Below are 24,767 nucleotides of genomic sequence, written 5' to 3'. Positions count from 1 at the left end.
ATAACTATATAAAACTTTTCTAAACCCGTAAATAAAAAAATAGAGAGATGCATAGACGATTTAAGAAGATTAGGAATATCACTAACCTGGCAGAGAAGTAATGCATATTGGAACCAGCCTCCCTTCTCATGGGGGCAAGGGACTGCTGTCAGCAGTCTGCAGTGCATGGGCAACTGCCAGAGCGCTGGGAGAACCTGTAGGCATATAGACAAATAAAATAAAACGAAACCTGACTTGGGGTCCAGTTGCTCCGCCGACCCATGGAGTACAACACCCTGCTGCAGACGTGGCAACAGGTGGTCAAGTGAAAGCACCTTGGCCACCCTGTAGGCCAAAATGACATGCCACGGTGGGCTTTCAACACCCAATGTCAGTTAGACCCCCAGGACCCAGGATCACCATCTCACAATTGGGGCGACCCAGGGAGGGGGGACTTGATTTCTTCAGCAAATTGAGTGCAAGTTCCACCCAGCGGAAAAAAACATTGTCAGTGGGGTCAGTTTCATCATTTGTAAAGTCAAGAATGGCATGCTGGATGTTAACGAGTGTATCCTAGACTGTAAGTCTGGAAGCAGTAAAGGGCAGGCGAAGGGTACCCTGACAGTGCCGTTTACTTCTCGGTGCAAAGCCATCATAAGGGAGGTAAGATCCATCAGCCCTTAGAGCCTCCAGAGTACCTTTTGGGCCTGCAGATCACGCAGAGACTTTGAGCCATGTTAAGACCTCTGGGGGGGCGGGAGACTTGACGCAAAGGCTTACCAAGTGTGCAGGGAATTAAATCAGGCTGTCTGCAGGAGAGGCCGGGTCTGCCGCTGAGTGCTGTGAAGAGTCATCAGGATCCGTAGGCTCGGGTGCCATTTTTCCTTTTGCCTTTCCCTGAGGCTGGAGAAGATTTAGGCTGGTTTTTAGTACTTCTGGCGAGAACAAAGAATTCCTTATCCGCCCCGCAGATAAGGGGGGCAGTATTGTGATTTTTGATTAAGACTAATTATCTCAAGGAAGTGGACCATCTGGTTGGTGATGTCAATATGTACGTTCCCCTTCCAGCAGATCCACGTTCATCCTATAGGAGGAGTTTAGAAAATATTGTTGAGCAGGGCTTTAGTTCAGGAATTCTGAACAAAAAAAGAAAAGGCCTTTCTTGTCCCAGCCTCATCTAGAATACCCGTCATATATTACTTACCCAAAATACATAAAGATCCTGTCCACCCTCCCGGTCATCCCATCATTGGTGGGTTAGACTCCATTTTATCTAGAGCAGGGAAGTATATTGACTGATATCTCCAGCCATTAGTTAAATCATTGCCAGCTTATATCAAATATAGCAAACATGTCATCAATTTATTAGAGGACCTTCCATATGAGGACAACCTCTGGATAGTTACTGCAGACATTACGTCTCTATATACAATCATACCCCATGATTGGGGAATATCCTCAGCGAAACATTTTTTAGACAGGGATTCAGGTCTGCCAACCAAACACATCATGGAACTTTTGAGTTTTGCGACTGCACATCATTTTTTTGCATGTTTTATTTAAAAAACAGGGGTGTGGCTATGGGGGCTAAATTTGCCCCCAGCCTAGCCAACCTGTTCATGGGTAAATGGGAGGAGGACGTCATCTATGCTGACCGGAGACCAGAGTTGGTCATGTGGGCCAGATACATAGATGACGTCCTCCTCCTAGGGAAAGGACCCAGAGATTCGCTTGATTCTTTTTAATGGAGCATCTGAATACTAATGATAGGGGTATACAGTTTAAATATGAAGCAGATCAGAATTCTATAAATTTTTTAGATCTTCAGATAAAAATTGAAAATGGTCAGTTTATAACCTCAACATATTTAAAACCACTGAAACGCTTTCATCCCTCGTGAAAGTTGCCACCATCATTCGTGGCTTAACTCGGTACCAAAAAGCCAATATGTACGTTTACAACGTAATTGTACTAAGCTTGGTGACTTTAAAGAACAGGCTGGGATCTTGACCAGCAGGTTCTTGGAGAAAGGATATTCAGCCAAAGATTTGGAACAGAAAGTCTTAGAGGTGTGAAACAGCTGGATAGAAGTCAGCTTTGGGCTGAGAAGGTAGTGGTGTCTGGGAACCAAGAATATCCTTTCATCACGGGTTTTTCGAACTAATAGAATTTGGTAAAGAAGTTGATCTACAAGCATTTGCATATCATCAAAGATGATGCTGTGGTGGGACCTATCCTTCCAGAGAAACCTAAAGTAGTATTCAGGGGGGGGTTCCCTCCCTGAAGGATTCTTTGGCACAGAGTGCTTGCGATCCCCCTATTAGTAAACCAATGTTTTTTCAAAATCTGGTAGGGTTCCATAAATGTAAAAGATGTGCCGTTTGTAGTATAAACCATATTAAGGAACGAAAGACTACTGCTTTTGTCTCCAACAGCACCTCATAGAACTTTGATATTAAAACTTTCACGACATGTTCCACAACCAACGTGGTGTATCTCCATAATTTGTCCATGTGGGTTACAATACATTGGACGTACTGTGCATGCTCTTCAGGTGAGGCTTAATGAGCACATTGGCAATATTTGGAGGGGTTTTAAGGGACATTCCGTGTCTAGACACTATAGAGAGGATAGAGATCCTATATATATAATATATATATATATATATATATATATATATATATATACACTATAGAGATCATAGAGATCCAACAGGGACATCATTTTTAGCTATTGATAAACTCAAAAGCCATTGGAGGGGAGGACCAAAAAGGAAAGCTATATCCAAACTCAAAATGAGTTTGATATATAGGGTTAAATGTTTGAGACTTTGGGCCTTAATATAGAAATCGACGCATTTATTGATAATGCATGAACAATTTTTTTTTTGCATTCCACCTGGGCAGGCTTGGGTGCAAAAAATAAAATAACAATTTTGATGGTCAGTTTTTGATAGTTTTTTATCGTTATTTCTAATTGGAAAAACTTCATTTGTTATTCCTTTTAGATGCTCATATGGATTTGATATTTAATACCAGGTGCCATAGAGGATGTTATATCTAAGGAGGTGTTTTCCTTATTTGGAATAATACTAAAATTGTCAGTCTGATAGTTTCATTCTAGCACAGATGTTTCACCCTTTGATATATATTCTCAAATTGTAATGTTACATTTGCATTATTTACAGGTGTATATCTGCAACTGTAATCATGTTTATAATTACCATTGAGAATGAGGCTTGGTTCTAACCCTCCCTTTGTTGGGGAGGAGTTTTCCTATAGAGCCGTATGGTGGTTCTGAATCCGCCTTTTAAGAATAAGAGTGGGGGTTGGTTACGTTTTCACCATCATGGCCGCCAAACAAAGGAGAGGTTCTTGGGCGGGTGTGGAATCTTTTTATGCCGGCTTTTTTAATGAGAGGCCTCTGATAATAGCCACATTGGATGAAACATGTCAGGCTGGCTGATACAAGTACGCTATGAGCCGCAGAGTTCTTTTATGTTTTGATGCCTGTTTACCTGTTCGTTTTTTTTGTAAGTACCATACAATAAATTGCGTGTTGCTTTTACCTACGGGCTTCACTATTGCTGTTTCCTATCTGCATTTTTGGTTACACTCTTGCTGATGAACGCAATATACACCTTTTGGATATTTATGAGTTTTGGATGCTCCTTGTCCTTGATGCTGTCTGTGGATAATCGTTTTCTACCTATACATCCGGTTGGAAGTGTGACTGCCATTAACCCCTGCATTATTTGATTTTTCATGCCCATAATGATGTCTTTCTGGTAAGCAGTTTGACTGCACAGGGTGTGGTGTGTTTCTATGTCTGCACACTGAAGTCTTGATGGAGGTCCTTCATTTCAACTACATTGATGATCATACTCATTTGGACATTATTAACTAATTAATTTCACTGGAGCGCTGCACTATTGAACTTTTACTATTTTTGTTTGCTTTATCTACAAACTGTGCTAGCTGCTCTGTTTCAATACCGTTGTTTTCAAGTTAGCGCAGATATCTGTTCACCCTTTAAATCAATTTGGGAGCCAGATTTGTGTGTAGAGGAGAAATCGGAATAAGCCCTGATCCCCTGGGTTTTTCCAATGCTAGATTTCCATATAGTCAAAGGCCTGGGCCCAAAGATGCAAGTGTAAGTTCTCAAAGGATTGGAGGAATGAAGCTTTGCGTCAATAGTGGAATTAAAGTTCCCAATTATATAACTGGGAGAAAGTCAAAGGGGCCAATTTATCATAAATGTCAGGACCTGCTGGTTGAAAGTGGGAGGGATATATAAATTAACAAAAGCAAAGACCGTTGCCCTAATTTCTATCAGATAATATACCTCCCTGACGGATCATTAATAACATGCAGAACTTAAAATGCTAGTAACTTATTTAGAATAGCCACACCTCAAGCATATCCTGAATAGGTAACGTGGAAGGCTTGTTGTACCCATGATCTGCGTAAGACTAAGATCTTGTTGCCTACCAGGGTCTCCTGGAGAAAAAAAACATGGGGTCTATGATGATTTAGAAATGTTAACATAAATGCCCTCTTAACCACTTGCTTACTGGGCACATATACCCCCTCCTGCCCAGGTGAAATTTCAGCTTCCGGCACTGCGTCGCTTTAACTGACAATTGCGCAGTCATGCGACGTGGCTCCCAAACAAAATTGACGTCCTTTTTTCCCCACAAATAGAGCTTTCTTTTGGTGGTATTTGGTCACCTGCGGCTTTTATTTTTTGCGCTATAAACAAAAAAAGAGCGACCATTAAAAAAAAAAACACAATGTTTTACTTTTTGCTATAATAAATATCCCAATTTTTTTAAATATATATATATATATTTTTTTCTTAGTTTTGGCCGATACGTATTCTTCTACATATTTTTGGTAAAAAAAAAAAGTTATAGCGCCTACAAAATAGGGGACAGAATTCTTTATTTTTTTTATTTTACTAGTAATGGCGGCGTTTTTTTATTGGGACTGCGACACACTTTTGACACATTTTTGGGACCATTCACATTTATACAGCGATCAGTGCTATAAATATGCACTAAGGACTATATAAATGTGACTGGCAGGGAAGGGGGTTAACACTAGGGGGCAAGGAAGGGGTTAAATGTGTACCCTGCATAGTGTTTCTAACTGTGGGGGCAGGATACTGACTGGGGGAGGTGACACAGCATCAGTCTCCTTTCTCCCTGACAGGATGTGGATCTGTGTGTTTACACACACAGATCCATGTCCTTGTCTGTGTAACCGCCGATCGCGGGTGCCTGGCGGACATCGCGGCCACCAGGCACGCGCATCGGCATTACAGTGATGCGGCGGGTGCCGCCGGCGGTGCTTGTGCGCCACCCAGTGGCCGGACGAGCCGAGGACGTGTATAGACGTCCTCCCGGCAATTGAGAGCCACCTTGTGGCCGTCTTTTAACAATAGGCAGGATGCCAAGTGGTTAAACTTGTCATTGAGACCCCTGACATGCCAAGATATCGGTTTAAATCCATAACTCAGATAAAGAAATACATCACCAAAACAGGATAATATATAACAGCAGAGCAAGTACATTAGGTAGGCATTACCTAAAAAAAAATTACCCTTTAAAAGACCCTGAGTAAGGCACACTGTGGTTTGGTGTATAAAATGAATCTGTACCAATAGAAGCTGGGAGCTTACTTTAAAAAAACATACAAAATTGCAAACACTCTACTGACCATTATTCCCGAACAGTTAACTAGGTCAGTTTACGTCCCTTTTACAAAGTAACAAGTGCTTTGACGGTGTGTATCAGTAGGGGATGGAAGCTTCACATCTCCCAAAGATAATCTTCTTTTCTCACCGCAGTAAGCTAATAACTGGGGGCTACAGTCTCGGCTTATTCAGGCACATGTGAAAAGCTTCCTTGGCATAGGAATGCATAGGCCTGGAAGGATGGGAAAATAGCAGCTGGGGGAGAGGTGGAGGAAAGATGATTTATGATCAGTGGGTATGTCCCATGTTGCCAGAAAGCATTAAAGCCTCACTCACACTTGGGAAGGTGACATCCTGAGTCTACCACTGGTCTTTAAAGTGGAGGTTTACCCTCAATATGAACTTTATATCGCTAGTAACTGCAGCCTTAGTACATGTATAAGCAATGTTTTTTTTTTTCCCTGTAGTTTAAGGATTACTGTGATTCTGTTGATTTTTAACTCTCTTCCATGTATAGTTTCCCCACAGGAGTGGGTGTGTCCCTTCTTCCCCCCCCCCCCCCCCCCCCCGACGGCCCAGTGTGTCATGGGAGCTTGGCGCTGGGCGTGTATCTGTGACGTCCCCCGTTGTCATGGTGATGCGTCAATGCGCATGCACGAGTTTACGCGGTGCATCATGGGAGCGTTGGATCATCGCATCCAGGAAGTCTTTGCTTGTGGGCTTCACAATGCCCACAAGCTAAATTGAAAACGCCTGGATGTTTTTTTACGACGGGAAACGAGGCAATCGGACTAGAGGCGGATAGCAAGTGAGTGTCAAACTCATATATGTTAAACCACTTAAGACCCGGACCAAAATGCAGCTAAAGGACCAGGCCAGGTTTTGCGATTCGGTACTGCGTCGCTTTAACAGACAATTGCGCGGTCGTGCGACCGTGGCTCCCAAACAAAATTGGCGTCCTTTTTTTCCCACAAATAAAGCTTTCTTTTGGTAGTACTTGATCACCTCTGCGGTCTTTATTTTTTGCGCTATAAACAAAAATAGAGCGACAATTTTGAAAAAAATACAATATTTTTTACTTTTTGCTATAATAAATATCCCCCAAAAATATATAATTTTTTTTTCCCTCAGTTTAGGCCATTACATATTCTTCTACCTATTTTTGGTAAAACAAAAAATCACAATAAGCGTTTATCGGTTGGTTTGCGCAAAATGTATAGCGTTTACACAATAGGGGATTGTTTTATTGCATTTTTATTAATTTTTTTTTTTTTTTTTTTACTACTAATGGCGGCGATCAGCGATTTTTTTTTTTTCATGACTGCGACATTATGGCGGTTACTTCGGACAATTTTGACACATTTTTGAGACCATTGTCATTTTCACAGCAAAAAAATTATTTAAAATGCATTGTATACTGTGGAAATGACAGTTGCAGTTTGGGAGTTAACCACAGGGGGCGCTGAAGGGGTTATGTGTCACCTAATGTGTGTTTACAACTGTAGGGGGGTGTGGCTGTAGGTGTGACGTCATCAATTGTGCATCCCTATAAAACAGATCACACGATCGATGACACCGCCACAGTGAAGAACGGGGAAGCCGTGTTTACACACGGCTCTCCCCGTTCAGCTCCGGGGACCGATCGCGGGACTCCAGCGTCGATCGGGTCCCGCAGCTTCGGACCGGGTCATTCTGCCAACGTATATGTGCAGGAGGCGGTCCTTAAGTGGTTAACTATGCATTGCACACAAAAGTAAAAAAAACAAAAACCGCGGAACCTCTGCTTTAAGTCATCCAGCAGCTGGGAAGCTGGGCTCCAGATATCAACAAAGGGAAATGAGAACAACTAATAACTAGTTAATGCAGGTGAGAGTAGAAATACACTGACTTAACAAAATAATACAGTACCTCCATAACTTGAGAAATAAGATGTAAAGCGTACCCTCAGAAGCCATGGCAGAACAGTGCTTGTAGCACCTTATAAAAAGTGGGACTAACATTGTACACATTCTTTAAGCATCTTTGCACAGTTTTTGCATATTATATAAATGACTGGGTTTCTTAACCACACAAACCATTTTATTATTTTCTGTTGCACTCTATTGCAAATTTGTTATATAAGGTATAACAGGGGTCTTCAAACTTTCTTTCAAACCAGTTTACTGCCCTTCAGACTTTGGAATGAAAAATCCCCCATCATTGGTGTAAGTGGGAGGAATTGTGCCCCATTATTGGTGTCGTTGGGTCTCATTGTTGGTGTCATTGGGAAAAACTGTACCTCTTTATTGGTGTCAGTGAATGAAATGGTGTCCCAAGGGCCAGATAAAAGCAAGCAAAGGTCCGCACCTGGCCCCCGGCCACAGTTTGAAGACCACTGCTGTATAAGGTGAATAGTAGTTTTTTTGTTTTGTTTCCCTGTTTTTTTTCTTGCATTTTTTAATTGAGCAGCGCTGCCTATTCCCATGATCTACACTTTGAATTCATGTTTCTTCTCTCTTGGCTTTTTAGGTATGTATTTGCTTCAAGCTTGTTTGAGTCGGGAAGCATCAGTGAAACAGAGTGGGCTATTTACCAAGACTGGCATACCTGGCTTCTGACTCAGTTTGAGACAGAAATAGAACTGGATGGCATAGTTTATCTCCGTGCAACACCAGAGGTAAGCCTTTTATTTAGAGAGCGAGAGAAAATCGCACACCTCGGTATAAACTGGCCCTTCATGGTTTCTTGCCCTAAAGGATCTAATTACACCTCTGATTTTAGATCCATGCTTACTGTGCCATGCTGACAGTTTTAGCTTGGATATAATTGGTTTCTTGATGTGGACTCCATCCAGGATTGATTGGCCACAAGTTTACTCTCCTTTCTGCGTGTTTGCTGAGGCCAGGATCTTTTTATGGCAGGTTGCCTCTGAGCCACTATACCTATAACAGATGCATTTCTTCAGAGACTATGGGGCTGATTTACTAAAAACAATGCCCTGCGCCGGTTCATGGCTTAATTGGCACGCCGGATGAATCCTTAACTAGGCGCATGAACCGGCGCAGCAGCCAGCGCAATGCAATTAATATGTAAAGCCGCCGCCAAACTCCCTTTAAAAGTCTATGGGAGAAATCAAAAGTGTTCATTTTAAAGGTTAATATGCTAGTTTTTGTCCTAAAAAGTGTTTGGGGACCTGCGTCCTGCCCCAGGGGACATGTCTCAATGCTTTTTTTTATTTTTTTAAAACGGCCGTTTTTTCGGGAGCAGCGAATTTAATGAATTTAATAATGCTTAAAGTGCAACAATAAAAGTGAAATATTCCTTTAAATTTCGTACCTGGGGGGGGGGGGGGGGGGGGTGTAAAGTAAGCATGTGAAATAATGCATGTTTCCCGTACTTAGAACTGTCCCTGCTCAAAATAACATTCTGAAGGAAAAAAAGTAATTTCAAAAATCACTCGCGGCTATAATGAATTGTCGGCTCCCGGCAATTTAGAACAAATTCATTCATTAAAAAAAAAAAAGCGTGGGGTCCCCCAAATTCCATTACCAGGCCCTTCAGGTCTGGTGTGGATTTTAAGGGGAACTCCACCCCAAATTAAAAAAATAAATGGCGTGGAGTGCCCCCAAAAATCCACACCAGACCCCTTATCCGAGCACGTAACCTGGCCGGCCGCAGAAAAGAGGGGGGGAGGAGAGAGCGCCCTCTCCTGAACCGTACCAGGCCACATGCCCTCAACATGGGGAGGGTGCTTTGGGGTCCCCCCCCCAAAGCACCTTGTCCCCATGTTGATGGGGACAAGGGCCTCATCCCCACAACCCTGGCCGGTGGTTGTGGGGATCTGCAGGCGGGAGGCTTATCAGAATTTGGAAGACCCCCAGATCCTGCCCCCCCGTGTGAAATGGTAATGGGGTACATTGTACCTCTACCATTTCACCAAAAAAATGTGTCAAAAATGTAAAAAAAGACAATAGCCGGTTTTTGACAATTCCTTTATTAATTATTATTGTCTTCTTTCCGCACTGCTTCTTCTTCCATCTTCTTCTTTTCTGCTTTCATTCGGGTTTCTTCCTCCATCTTCTACTTCTTCCTCTGCTTCTTCCTTCGGTCTTCTCGTCCGCATCTTGCACGGCTTCTTCCCCAGACGATCCGCTTCCAATTGAAGTTCCCACTGTGTGACGCTCCTGTGACCCCGCCCCCCTCAGTGATAAAAGTACTGTCTGAAGAACGGGAGCGTCACACGGCGGATCGTCCTGGAAAGAAGAAGCCTTGCAAGATGTGGACGAGAAGACCGAAGGAAGGAGAAGAAGATGGAGGAAGAAGCCGGTGCAAGATGCGGACGAGAAGACCCAAGGAAGAAGATGGAGGAAGAAACCCGAATGAAAGCAGAAAAGAAGAAGATGGAAGAATAAGCGTGGAAAGAAGACATTAACCACTTAACTCCCGGACCATATTGTTGGTCAAAGACCAGAGTACTTTTAGCAATTCGACACTGGGTCGCTTTAACTGACAATTGCACGGTCGTGCGACGGGGCTCCCAAACAAAATTGGCATCCTTTTTTTCCCACAAATAGAGCTTTCTTTTGGTGGTATTTGATCACCTGCGGTTTTTCGTTTTTGCACTATAAACAAAAATAGAGCGACAATTTTGAAAAAAATTGAATATTTTTAACTTTTTGCTATTATAAATATCCCCCAAAAATATATAAAAAACGTTTTTTTTCCTCAGTTTAGGCCGATACGTATTCTTCTACATATTTTTCGTAAAATAAAATCGCAATAAACGTTTATTGATTGGTTTGCGCAAAAGTTATAACGTTTACAAAAAAGGGGGTATTTTTATTGCATTTTTATTAATATTTATTTTTTACTAGTAATTGTGGCGATCAGCGATTTTTCTATTTTTTTTTTCTGTACTGCGACATAATGGCGGACACTTCGGACACTTTTGACACATTTTTGGGACCATTGGCATTTTTATAGCGATCGGTGCTATAAAAATGCATTTTGTTTACTATAAAAATGCCACTGGCAGGGAAGGGGTTAACACTCGGGGGCAGGGAAGGGGTTAAATATGTTCTCTGGGTGTGTTCTAACTGTAGGGGCGGGTGGCCTCACTAGGGATAATGACTGATCGCTGTTCATACATGTTCATACATTGCATTTCTCCCCTCACGCGCACGGGAGTCAGGGACGAGCAGGCGGCGCGCACGCACCCCTAGTGGCCGCTTTGAGAGCCGACGTAGAGCTATGGGCTCTCGCGCAGGGGAGCCGACCTGGTCGGCAAGTAGTTAATAAAGGAATTGTCAAAAGCCGGCTATTGTGTGTTTTTTTTTTTTTTTTTACACTTTTTTTTGTGAAATGTACCCCATTACCATTTCACACGGGGGGGGGGCAGGATCTGGGGGTCCCCTTTGTTAAAGGGGTCTTCAAGATTCCGATAAGCCCCCCGCCCGCAGACCCCCACAACCACCGGCCAGGGTTTTGGAATGAGGCCCTTGTCCCCATCAACATGGGGACAAGGTTCTTTTTTTTGCCAAAAAAACTGTTTCATGAATTAAAAAATAACAAAGCAGTAAAGTTAGCCCAATTTTTAGGGATAATGTGAAAGACGATGTTGCACCGAGTAAATAGATACCTAACTTGTCACGCTTTAATATTGCACACACTCATGGAATGGCGCCAAACTTCGGGACTTAAAAATCTCCATAGGCGATGCTTTAATTTTTTTTACAGGTTACCAGTTTAGAGATACAGACGAGGTCTAGGGCTAGCATTATTGCTCTCGCTCTAATGCACGCGTTAATACCTCACATGTGTGGTTTAAACAGCGTTTACGTATGTGGGGGGGGGGGCTTACATGGGCGTTCGCTTCTGAGTGCAAGCTACTAGGGACAGGGGCGTGTGTTTTTTTTTTTTTACGTAATTTTATTTAGTTTTTTTTTTTTTAATCACTTTTATTCCTATTACAAGGAATGTAAACATCCCTTGTAATGGGACTAGTGTGTGACAGGTCCTCTTTATGGAGAGAGGCGGGGTCAATAAGACATTGATGGGCACTGATGTTGGGCACGGATAGGCGGCACAGGTGGGCACTGATAGGCGGCACAGATGGGCACTGATAGGTGGCACTATTGTATGTGTTGTACTAATGGATGCCAATCAGTGCCAAACAATGCCTGCCAATCAGTGGGCACTGATTGGCATCCATTGCGGGCACTGATTGGCATCCATTATTTGTGTCATTGTCATCCCTGGTGGTCTAGGGTGGCATACCTGTGTTTTGGTTTTGCATCCCTGGTGGTCCAGTGGGCATCCTCGGGGGGCTGTGCTGATAATCGATCAGCACAAACCCCCCCCCCTGTCAGAGGAGCAACCAATCGGCTCTACTCGCGTCTGACAGAAGCGAGTGAGGAAAAGCCGATTTCCGGCTTTTCCTGTTTACATCGTGATCAGCCGTGATTGGACACCGCTGATCTTGTGGTAAAGAGTCCGTGAGAGACTCTTTACCTAGATCGGTGTTGCAGGGTGTCAGACTGACACCCCGCAACAACGATTGCTGCGATGCGCGCCCCTGGGGGCGCGCAGCGGCTCAATATCCTGAGGACGTCATATGACGTCCACTCAGGATATTGAAACCACTTTGCCGACGTCAATCTGTCATTGGCGGCAAGTGGTTAAATAAATAATTTTCTTAATTTGCAAATAAGTATCATCCCTGCCTCCAGAGACGAGACCTTTAGCAGCAGTACAAGTAACTTCCTGTAGGGGCGTGATGTCCTGTGTGCTGGCCACCGCTTTCCGAGAACCACATATGCGCATATCCAATACACGGTGGTCGCGCATCTACATGCAGGAACCCAATTTTTAGGGAAAGTGATAGTAAAGCAGATGCAGATTTCCAGGATCGGACTAACAAATGTTTCTAGTGAAAGGCAACTGGTTTTCAATTAAACAAGGGCTAAATGGGCCATTGACATGCATCACAGTTGATCTGAGCAAATTTAAACTAAATGAAATCCTTTCTTCTTTTTACTTGGGGCTAAATTGCAGAGGGATTAAAAGTCTGCTTATTTTTTGGGGATGTCTGCACCCCTGATGGGGTGAAGACACCTCACAAATTTTGTCACTTTCTACTTCATATTAATTCACTTCCTGTCACCTAGCCAAACAGGAAGTGAGGGTAAAACCTTACTAATGTTTTTTTTCTTGGGGACACACAGATCAATCCAAATAGTTTCCCATTATGTAAATTGCACTCTAGCATTTTGCTGTGTACACCCCAAATTATTAGGGATCTTGGACTTTGGGGTCTATTTACTAAAGGCAAATCCACTTTGCACTACAAGTGGACAAGCAAGGAAGAAAAGATCAAAAATAAAAAAAACTTTGCTTCTACATGATTGGATGTTAAAATCATCAGTGCTTCCATTCAGTTTTTCAGCGACCACGCTTGTACTGCAGACTGGCTTTTTCATTTACTAAACCCAAAACTAACCATTTGGGGTGTACACAGCAGTGCTGGAGTGCAATTTTCTTAATGGGGACACTAGTTAGATTGACCTGTGTGTCCCCAAGAAAAGACATTGATAGGGTTTTAACCTCACTCCCTGTTCAGCTGTGTGATAGGAAGTGAAGCCAATTTTAAGAAAAGGGACACAAAGCCCAACCCAAAAAACACAAGCAGGGGTTCTAACACTCACTTGGCTTCCCTCAAACACCCACAATTAGAATAGGATTGCCTTGCGCTAGATTTAAGCACAGTGCTGTAAATCAGCACTTCAAGCCTGTCCGCCAATACCCCCCCCTCAACAGGCCATGTTTGCAGTTTTCCTTCATCTTGCACACGTGCTTTAAAAGACAGTCTGGACAAAATTCTTGATAAGATAAATCCACAAAACATGTCCTGTCGGGGGTACTTGAGGACTGAGGCTGAGATGCACTGCAGTAAAAAGGAAAAAAATACTTACCGCTCTATATTTTTCCTTTCCTTTTCCTTTCCTTGTTTGCTGCCATGTATAAACATGGCAGCAAACAATCCATGCATGAAGGCACCAGGAAAGGAGCTTTGAGACAAAAATCACACCTGTTTTGTTAGGCCAATCAGCCTATTTCAGCTGCAGCTGTCAAAATCTGTAACATGACAAAGTAACAAAAAACAAACTTCAACATTAAGTAATCTTATTGGTCAAAAAAACAAGGAAAGCAAAAACAAACAAAAAAATCAAACAAAAATAAATAAATATAAAAAAAATAAACATAGGTTCATTTGAGACAGGAAACAGGATAAATAGACCCAGACATCTATTAAGGATTGAAACATTAATTAGTCACGACATTTTGAGAAATATTTTGCAAAATAATGCAGCACAGACAAATACATCAAAGTGAACACCCTAAAAACAACATACATTGACAACCTCACAAATATTTCAGATGAAGATGGCCCCCACCCAAAATAAATCAGTCAAAAAAAACCTTGATCAAAAACATATCTGTTTTGCAAAGCCATTCGATAAGGACACACAAATAAAATCTTGCCAGCTGGCCACACACACAATCTGACCTTTTCAGGGCAGGTAACAACTGCTTTATGCAAGCTTTATATAACATAGGCTTGTGTGCTAATGAGGCAATTGAAAACACATGCACAGCCCATGAATCACACAAAACACAAGTTCACCCAATGTAGTGACTAAACTTTAAAGTTGGTACACCTGATAAAGATGTTCTTAAATTACCAACCCAAAAAACACGCTTTATGAGCATGCTCAGAAACATCCAAGTGCTTGTCACACACAAAAAGCAACATCAACAAATCTAAGTCCCTGGGCATGCTCAGATCACCAGAAATGCAGAGGCAGTCCTGTCCAAAATGAATCGCATCATCCAGCATGCTACAAAATTAGAGATGGGACAAACACCCCCTGGTCCGAGTGGGCAAACAAAGAGCCTAACATGAGAAAAAGTTATACCATTGCAGTCTATGGGAATTGACTTCTTAATTTTGCTAGACCCCACTTGGCTGGCTTATCTTCTAGTAATTGGCCTTAAAATGGGTATGGTGGCCCAGGTCCACCTAAGGGACATACAGTACCTGCCGCCGTTATTGTACTTTCATTGTGATCTCATCAATCTGGTTCTCGGCAACAGGGTACTGTAAACCTTGCGCTGGCTGTCGCAATAGGAAAAACACAGGAGAGAGAGAGAGAGAGAACGGCCTCCATGATGGGGGGTGGGGGGGGGGGCATGCAACGTATGGGCACAGGCAGCACTGGGCAGAAAGGCAGAGCTGGCTGGCTGTAGCGGAGCGGTACATCAGAGGCAGACTGGTGGTTGATGGTAACGATGTGACCGCAGGTACACAGACAGGTCACACTCACTGCCAGTGGCACTGTGATGATCAGGGGCACACAGGGGATGTTTTCTTTCCTTCCTCCACCGCTGCTGTGCCAGCGCCTCTAACACTGTACAGAGGGACTCTATAGTGGAGCGGCTGCCTGTTGAGTTAGTTGCTGAGAGGGGGTAGGATCACCGGTGGCCGGGCACCCTGGGTGGAAGTGCCACCGCCTCTCTCCAGTGTGCCCTAGGCGGCTGCCTAGTGGTAGTACCGGCCCTGACTCCAAGGCAAATTTTTAACCACTTCTGTACCGTAGGATGTCATATGACGTCCTGGACTTCAGTGGGGGATATCTGAATGATGGATGCAGCTACAGGCATCATTCAGATATCCTTTTTTACAGTCGGCGATTGTTCGCACCATAAGAACGGTCATAGCGGCAGTTCCGCCACTTGATCGTTCTTACAGGCGGCGGGAGGTGACAATCCCCCCTCCCACCGCCATCTGGTGCTTCTCCGGGCTCTCCCGTGTCATCGGAGGCCCGGAGAACGAATCGTCCGCCGCCGAATGAGGAGCATAGAGATTTAAAAATATAAACAAAGCTGCAATCGCGGCTGAAAGCATGAGATCAGTGTTTTTTTTTTTTTTCCCTATCTCATGCTTTCCAGCCTGAAGAACAGATGTGGGGTCTTATTGACCCCGCCTCTCTCCATAAAGAGGACCTGTCACACACTATTCCTAGTACAAGGGATGTTTAGGTTCCTTGTAATAGGAATAAAAGTGCAAAAAGAAAAAAATATTTAGGTAAAAAAAAAAAGAAGATTTTTTTTTTTTTTTTTAAATGCCCCTGTCCCTAGTAACTGGCACTCAGAAGCGAACACACATGCAAGTCCCGCCCACATATGTTAACGCCGTTCAAACCACACATGTGAGGTTAGGATGAAGGAAAAAAGCTGGGACAGCCGCACTCCAAAAAAACTCCTCCTTTAATTAAAAATCACAAAATACAATACAGGGGACCCTGTTTAACTTAATTGTTTCCAGAGCCCCCTCCCACTCATTGGGTTGTAAGGTATATATTCACTCATTTTACTGTTTACACACTAGCTATGAAGAAGCACTAAGGCATAGTGCGAAACGTCAGCTTTTCTTTTGTTGTGCTGTTTTTTGCTGTGGCATGTATTTTGTGATTTTTAATTAAAGGAGTTTTTTTGGAGTGCGGCTGTCCCAGCTTTTTTCCTTCATCCTAACCTGCATTTTGATTGCACTACCTGCACCCTTGGCTCGGACCACAGGAATCAGATTACCTGGTTCTCTTTGAGCGGTTACCCACTCTCTCACACATGTGAGGTATTGACGTGTGCGTTAGAGCGAGAATAATAATTTTAGCACTAGACCTCCTCTGTAACTCTAAACTGGTTACCTTCAAAAAAAATTCAAGCGTCGCCTATGGTGATTTTTAAGTCCCGAAGATTGGAGCCATTCCATGAGTGAGTGCAATATTAAAGCGTGACAAGTTAGGTATCTATTTACTCGGTGCAACATCATCTTTTACATTTTCCCCCAAAATGTTGCTAATTTTACTGTTTTGTTATTTTTTAACCACTTCAGCCCTGGACCATATTGCTGGTCAATGACTGGGCCACTTTTTGCGATTCGGCACTGTCGCTTTAACTGACAATTGCACGGTCATGCGACGTGGCTCCCAAACATAATTGGCGTCCTTTTTCCCCACAAATATAGCTTTCTTTTGGTGGTATTTGATCACCTCTGCGTTTTTTTTTGTTTTGCGCTATAAACAAAAATAGAGCGACAATTTTGAACAAAAATGAATATTTCTCAAGTCGTCTTCCAGGACGGCACCCTGAAAGATGACTGGCTCCACCTGACAGGAAACGCAATAAAAAAAGAGGTTAAAAACCCTGCCCCTCCATGTGCTCCTCAGTTCTTGATTGTGTTTCCCCACAGCGAAACAATTTTTTTATTTTTCCTGACCTAAGGCCTGGGGCTGGAGGTCCCCCCCTGGGAGCTGGACCACAGGCAATGGGTAGCCTCTGGGTCCAGTAGGATTTACTCCTTCCCGGGGGGTCCCTTCCTACTCAGAGGGGCCTCACAGAGTGAGCTGGAAGAACCCCCCTGAGTGCTGGAGTCTTCTAGGCTAGTGGCTACCCTAGAACTCCAGGGGCTAGACTTCTCTCTCTCTCTCTCTCTCTCTCAGGTGCTCCCTGGTTTCGGTTGGGGCTCGTCTCGGGTCCCTGCGCGGTCTGAGGCTCCGGTGGGTCGGGATATGGTTTCCCGGCATCTGTGTGGTTCCTCTCCGTGGCGGCGCCATTTTCCCGGCGTCTATGCAGAGGGGCTGGCCGGCGCAGGGCGATGACTTCACGCGCGCACGCGTCACCTCCGGTTCCGGCTCCGCCAAGATGGCGGCCACCATCGGCGTCCAGCACACCTAAGACGCCTCACACATGGCACCGGAGACACACAGCAGCCGAGAGAGAGGCGCCCGACTTGTCCTCCCTCAGCATGGAACGGGAGGACCGGCCGTTCATGGCTGCGGAGGAGACCACGGGGGGTGAGTCTGCCTGTTGAGCAGGGGGTATGGTGTGCTGGGACCCTGATCCTTCCCTCTGTTTTTCCATAGTATTTGTGCATTTCTGTGTACCCCTTTTTTTCTCAGGGGAGGACGTCGTTGCCCAGGGGGGTGCTAGTCGTTCATCCAAAGACACTAGCCGTTTTAAAAGATGTGGCTATTGTAATAGTAAATTGCCCTCAGATCACTCTAAGCCCTTCTGTGCTAAGTGCATTCAGAAATAAACTGGGAAAGAGATCTCAGATTATGAAGGATTTTCTCGAGGTCCAATCTCAGATGCTCTCCACGCTTAGAGAATTTCAAACGTCCCTTAAAGGCAAAGAGCCTGAACCCCTCTCCGCAGGACCTTCCTCTCAGGAAAATTCCTCTTCCCGGTTTTATAGAGTCTGCCAACAGTCTCTGGGGTCCCTGTTATCAGACTCTGAGGATGCAGAAAAGCCCCCTCAGGAGCAGGGCTTGGCAGATAGTCAGGCGGAGGAGGAAGATTAGGATGCAAGGACAGGCAGGTATATCTTTTCAGCCGACGAAATGGAGGGCCTCCTTGGGGAAATTGATGCCTCTGAGGAGATTCTGCAGCCAGCAGAACAGATATCCATACAGGATAGATTGTACCAGGGCTTAGTCAAGTCTCAGACAAAGGCCATTCCGTACACCAGTCCCTCAAGGACATCATCCTCAGGGAGTGGGCCGAACCAGAGAAAAAACTTCTAAGGTACAAAACTTGGAAGCGTCAATGTCCCTTTAAAGAAGAGGAGGAGAATAACTTCTTTAAAGCTCCTAGATTAGACGCCCCCCTCGCGCAGGTTTCCAAGCAGTCGGACCTCTCCTTTGAGGATGCGGGCAACTTAAAAGACTCTGTGGATCGGTGGGCTGAGACTTCCTTGCGTAGGGCTTGGGAGGCTAATGCGGCAGCCTTGAGCCCCACATTGGCTTTGGCCTGCATTGCTAGGAATGCGGATTCTTGGATCTCCAAGTTGATGGAACATGTTTCCCAGGTTCCAAAATCCAAGGAGATTCTGGACTCCCTACAAGTCATAGGCAGTGCAGTGGCTTATTTAGCTGATGCTGCGGTAGAGACTGTGCGTTCTTCCGCAAAGACGGGAGCCCTCATCAACTCTGCTAGGAGAGCAGTGTGGGTCAAGACATGGAACGGTGATCTTGCGTCCAAGAACCGCCTTTGTGGTCTTCCCTTCGAGGGCTCCCTCATTTTCGGTACGGGGCCTGGATCAGGCTCTGACTAGGTCCTCAGAAAAGGGTATAAGTTTCCCTACCAAGCCTAGACAGAACAGGAAAATAACTTTTCGAGGCCCCCAGGGTGGACTTGGGGGTAGAAACCGTCCTTCAGAGAGAAGGCCGCCTAACAATAGGCGTTGGGGGGTTGGGAAGGACAAACAAAAAGGGGGCATCCTTTTTTCCAATCCCAAACCCAACGATAAGGATTCCAAATGACAGGAAAGTTGGGGGAAGACTCTCCCATTTCCTTCCCAGGTGGGAGATCATAACTCAGAGCCCTCATGTCCTCCAGATTGTGAGAGAGGGTTACAAGCTAGAATTTTGCCAGAATTTCGCCGATCTCCCCCTTCGATTTTCATTCTGACCCATTTGACCCCCTCAAGTCAGCGGGTCTTCTGCGGAACGTTGCAGAGCTGGCACAGCAGGGAGTCATAGTCCCAATCCCTGTGTACCAAAGAGGTTTGGGGGTCCCGTCAGGGAAATTCCGGCTGATAATCAATCTGAGACCCCTGAATGCCTCTCTCCTTCACAAGAGGTTCCATATGGAGAGTGGAAACTTCTGCTAAGGGAGGTATTCATGGTGACCATCGATTTAAGGGACGCTTATCTCCACGTCCCAATTTTTCTGGGTCATCAGAGGTTCCTCAGGTTTGTGATCGCCTCCGCCCAGGGAGTGCAGCATTGGCAATTTGCTGCCCTCCCTTTCGGACTGACCTCCAGTCCAAGGGTCTTTACAAAGGTCCTGGCGGAGGCAATCGCTTTCCTGCACTTGCAAGGGATAGCGCTAGTCCCTTATCTCGACGATCTGTTACTGTACAACCAGAGTCGGGATCTCCTTCTTGCGGACCTGGCCACTGTCATGACTACCTTGGAATCCCTGGGTTGGATTATCAACAAAGAAAAATCCTCGCTCCTTCCGGAGTAGAGGAAGCTTTATTTAGGTTTTCTGTTAGACTCCCTGGAGAAAATAATTTGGGCCGGGAGGTTCAGATTCTTTCCGACAATGCGACCGCGGTTGCCTTCCTCAACCATCAGGGAGGCACCAGATCCCGCACCCTTTTGGAGTTGTTTCTAGAGATCCTGGGCTGGGCAGAAGTGAGGATTCCCTCGCTTTCGGCAGTCCACATAAAAGGGGCCCTCAATTTGGAGGCAGACTACTTGAGTCGCCAGCCCATTCTTCAGGGGGAGTGGGAACTGAATCCAGAGGTCTTCAGTCTGATCTGTCAGCACTTTGGCAACCCAGAGGTGGATCTCTTCGCCCGCAGGGCGAACAGGAAGGTGAAGAGATTCTTCTCCCTCTCCCGGGAGCACAGGTCGGAGGGGGTGGACGCATTGGCCCAGGTATGGATATTTCACCTGGCCTATGCTTTTCCTCCTCTGAACCTGATTCGGAGAGTCCTGCAGAAGTTAAGTCTAGCAGTAGGCAAACTAATTCTGGTCGCGCCCTGGTGGCCCAAGAGGACCTGGTTTCCTGCTCTAGAGCGCGAGTCGGTGGCTCCTCCCTTCCTTCTCCCTGTTCGGGCGGACCTTTCTTCGGCAGGGTCCGGTCTATCACCCAGACCCCGGCTTCTTCAAGCTGACGGCCTGGTGGTGAGAGATGGAAACTGAGGGAGAAGGGCTGCTCCGAGAAGGTAATTGACACGCTTCTGGCCAGTAGGAAGAAAGTCACTAGGCGTATTTACTCCAAGATCTGGGGCGTCTTCTCTCGCTGGTGCTCGGCGAGACAAGTGTCCTAGCAGGAGACTTCGGCCATCCTAGATTTTCTCCAGGACGGGGTGGACCAGGGGCTAGCCACAAGGACTCTGAGAGTTCAAGTAGTGGCCTTGTCTTATTTTTTGGATAGACGCCTATCCCTGGATCCCCTGATTAGAAGGTTCCTAACAGCTAGAGATAGGATGTCCCCAGTCCAGGTTTCTAGGGTTCCGCCCTGTGATCTTTCGATTGTTTTGGATCAGTTAACCAAGGCTCCATTTCAACCAATTGGCAGTATCCCTATTAGGTTACTCACCTTTAAGTTTTCCTTCCTTTTTGGCGGTCATGACTGCCAAGAGGATAGGCGATATGCAGGCGCTCTCTATTAAAGAGTCATTTTTTCTTTTATTTGAAGACGGGGTCGTTCTAAGTCAGGACCCCCTGTACCTTCATAAGGTAGTGACCAAGTTTCACAGGTCACAGGAGATAGTTCTCCCTTCTTTTTGTTCCAATCCCCAGAATGAGAAGGAAGCTTCCTTTCATTGTCTGGATGTTAGACATTGTTTATTAGTTTATTTAGAGAGGGTTAGTGAGTTTAGACGTTCTACCCATCTGTTAATTAATTTTTCGGGCCAGAAAAGAGGCCATCAGGCGTCCAGAGCCTCCATTTCTAGGTGGATAAGGCAGACGATTTCCTTAGCCTATGTTCAAGCTGGTAAAACGGTTCCAAAAGTTAAAGCACACTCCACACGGTCACTAGCAACCTCCTTGGCAGAAAGGGCCGGAGCTTCGGTGGAGCAGATTTGCAGAGCGGCAACGTGGTCAAGCCAGAACACGTTCTTAAGACACTATAGAGTGGAACTCCTGTCGCCCCAGGACTTGGCATTCGGTAGGAAGGTCCTACAGGCAGTGGTCCCACCCTAAGGTAGGCCTGGAGCTACTTGCTTCTCTCTCAGGGTGTCGTCCTGGAAGACGACTTGAGAAAGTACCAGTTACACTTACCGGTAGCTGGATTTCTGGGAAGTCTTACAGGACGGCAGGCCTACTTCCCACCCTCGTGATACATTATTGGTTTGTAATTTTTTCTCCCGTGCACTGGTGGGTTCATACTTTATCTCAAACTGAGGAGCACAGGGAGGGGCGGGGTTTTAACCTCTTTTTTTTATTTTTTTTATTGTGTTTCCTGTCAGGTGGAGACAGTCATCTCTCAGGGTGCCGTCCTGTAAGACTTCCCAGAAATCCAGCTACCGGTCAATGTTACTGGTACTTTTTTACTTTTTGCTATAATAAATACCCCCAAAAATACCGTATTTATCGGGGCAAAATCGTAGGTGTGCGATATACGCCGATACTCGCTTCCCGCGCTGTGTTTGAACGCCGCCGACATATACCGAGCGCAGTACACTCGGCCAGGCTCAGCTCCCCTCGCAGTTATGCGAGGAGCCGAGCATGGCCAAGCGTGCCCGAGTGTACTGCGCTCGGTATATGTCGGGGGCGGCGGCGTTCAAACATCAGGGATCAGCTCAGAGACATCGCGGGAGAAGCGGGGAGGACACCACGAAGGCCGCAGACGGACACCGGACATGGACGCTGGGCAAGACACCAAAACTGTAAGTAATAAAACATTTTTTTCCAGGAATTTCACGTCTAGATTAGGGGTGCGCGCTATACGCCGGTGCACGCTATAGGCAGATAAATACGGTATATAAAAAAAAATTGTCCTCAGTTTAGGCCAATACGTATTCTTCTACATATTTTTGGTAAAAAAATATCTCAATAAGCGTTCATTGATTGGTTTGCGCAAAAGTTATAGCGTGTACAAAATAGGGGATAGTTTTATGGCATTTTTATTAATTTTTTTTTTTTTTTGCTAGTAATGGCGGCGATCAGCGATTTTTTCTTTTTTTATCGGTACTGCTACCTTTTGGCGGACACTTTTGACACATTTTTGGGACCATTGGCATTTTTATAGCAATTGGTGCTATAAAAATGCATTGTGATAGAGTAGGGTGAATATGCAGGGTAGTGGTGCTGCTGTGTTGAAGTGCGATTTGGGATCCCTATTACTCCAGACACTCAGGTGTGAGGTGTGTATCACAAGTGTCGGGTGCCTATGTGTGGCAGGTTCTTATTGGTAAAAGACGTCCACTCAGGATAGGTCCCCTATTAATCCGTGTGCCAGTGCACAAGCAATAAGTGTGCTGCAATCCAAGCCTCCCTAGCGACTTGGGAGAAAAACAACTGTGAGTGGTAAGCTGAAGTGTGTGACCCTTTAAATAATTGCGTCCGCGCAATGTATAAATAAATGTGAGAGGTGTCAACTCCTGTGCAATGTGTAATGCTCCACCATATGAGTCATAAAAAATAAAAAATGTATTAGCCCTCTACGGTACTGCAGGTGACCAGTATAGTAGGTGATGGAAATAGAGGGTTATAATGAATTGCGAGATTCAAACATAAATAATTAACCAGTGAGATAACAATATGTAAATAAGGATATATAAATATAAGCTTGGATATGCCCTGTTCCTCCGTGAATTGTCCTCACAGACCACCTGGGTCTGGGGGGCTAAAATAGTCCTGGAGGGACCAGTCCAAAAACAAATTGATGCACCGGGGCCACAGAGTATGTCCCTTTAACAAGCAGCACAAGAATCAGTACTAGGACCAAAAACCAGAGACCAAAAAATGACAGATTGATATTGGCAAGTAGTGAGTCCCCTCTTGTGGTTAATACATGTGCAAAGACATAAATTCCAGTAGGTGGCAGTCTGATTTCCCAGCCACTAGACGCGTTCTACGCTCCCCCCGCTTGTATCCCCACTTACCAGAAGGTGGTCCCCTCAAGGGGGTGTAGAGCCTTGGGGATCAGAGGGTTGATGCCGATCGCTTACCAGCTGTGTTGTGTGGGGGTCCGTACCCGATGGTTGCCGTGACGTCCGCACTCAGGGTGATGATCGTATGGTGAGAAGAGAAATGAAAAAAGAAATCCTCATAGGGTAGTAGTTCCAGCCAGATGAAAAATTTATTTGTGGATCTGCATGATCCTCCCGGCAGTAGTATAAAAATATGTAACAATAAAAAATGAACTTAAATAAAAAATGACACTTATTAAAAACAAGCCTACAAAGAGGCAAGCCGCGGCCAAAAGTCCCAAATCAATAGGAATATATTCCAATAGTAGAAATAAGCCAGGCAGGTCCGGGGTGGGTATGAGAGTCCAATGTGGAGCGCGGTGTCCGTTTGCGTTCCACCTCTATGATTCCTTACCCGGAAGCTGGCTCTGGCGTGTGACGTAATGGCGGCTGGTTACCTGACGCGTTTCGTCGTATGGACGTTATCAAAGGTGGGGTAACCGACCCATCATGTCACACTACCGTGTTTCCCCGAAAGTAAGCCCTACCCCGAAAATAAGACCTATCTCGATTATCAGTGTGGGCTGTAATATACGCCCTACCCCGAAAATAAGACCTAGTGAATCTCCTTAAACACGCTTTTTAAATGTTGCCTAGTGTCTCCGTTTGCTTCTATATTTAAAAGAAATAGGTTTTCACACACTGCTGCCCCGCTGGAGGACCTCTTCTCCCCTCCCGTCTGATGGCTGCTGCTGCTTGCATGTCAGCCGTGGATCTCGGCTATTCTCTAGTGTCTCCGATAGCTGCTGTGTATTTACCGTAAAAGAAATAGGTTTTCACTCACTGCTGCCCCGCCGGAGGTCCTCTTCTCCCCTCCCGTCTGATGGCTGCTGCTGCTTGCTCTTTCGTTGCATGTCAGCCGCGGTCTCTGCGGATCTCGGCTATTCTCTCTTTCCTCCCCTCCTCCCTCCAGAAGTCGTCTTCGGCGCACTGACGTCAGCGGCAATCTCGGCTCTTCGCTTTCCTCCTCTCCTCCCGCTGACGTCTGCGCCCCCCTCCCTCTTTGCACGGAGCGGGCTGACGTCACTGCAGCTGAACACCTCTCAGTAAAATCATCGCCTCAGAAGAATAAACGCTGTTAAAAAGGTATTTTTAACAGTATACTGTACCAGAACCATTTAAAACAACATTTAAAACAACACTGGACCCCATACAGTACCACAAATAATTATATAAAAAACGAACTCCTGACCTGATGGGGGGTGGGGGTGGGGGGGGGGGGTATTGTTTGATACCTGAGGGGAAGACAATTTTTAGTGTAGATTTACAGAAAATAGAGAGGGATAAATGACACAGCACAAACACTGTGTTGTTTATAATGCTTTAAAGGAACAGGATTGTT

The 24,767-nt window shown here is 45.2% G+C and overlaps 1 protein-coding gene across 2 annotated transcripts in view; it reads left to right on the top strand.

Moving 5' to 3' along the window:
* The window catches only part of LOC120932441 (deoxycytidine kinase 2-like), a 376,692-nt gene that overhangs the window by 114,531 nt on the left and 237,394 nt on the right, over positions 1-24,767 (top strand). For both annotated transcript variants that reach the window (XM_040344792.1, XM_040344791.1), the window contains exon 4: positions 8,185-8,332. In XM_040344792.1, the coding sequence (XP_040200726.1) occupies positions 8,185-8,332 (148 nt within the window). The remainder of the gene's footprint in view (positions 1-8,184; positions 8,333-24,767) is intronic.

The sequence above is a fragment of the Rana temporaria genome, chromosome 3 (assembly GCF_905171775.1).
Source record: "Rana temporaria chromosome 3, aRanTem1.1, whole genome shotgun sequence".
In the NCBI taxonomy this organism is placed as follows: domain Eukaryota; kingdom Metazoa; phylum Chordata; class Amphibia; order Anura; family Ranidae; genus Rana; species Rana temporaria.
This window is presented reverse-complemented; position numbering and strand designations above follow the sequence as displayed.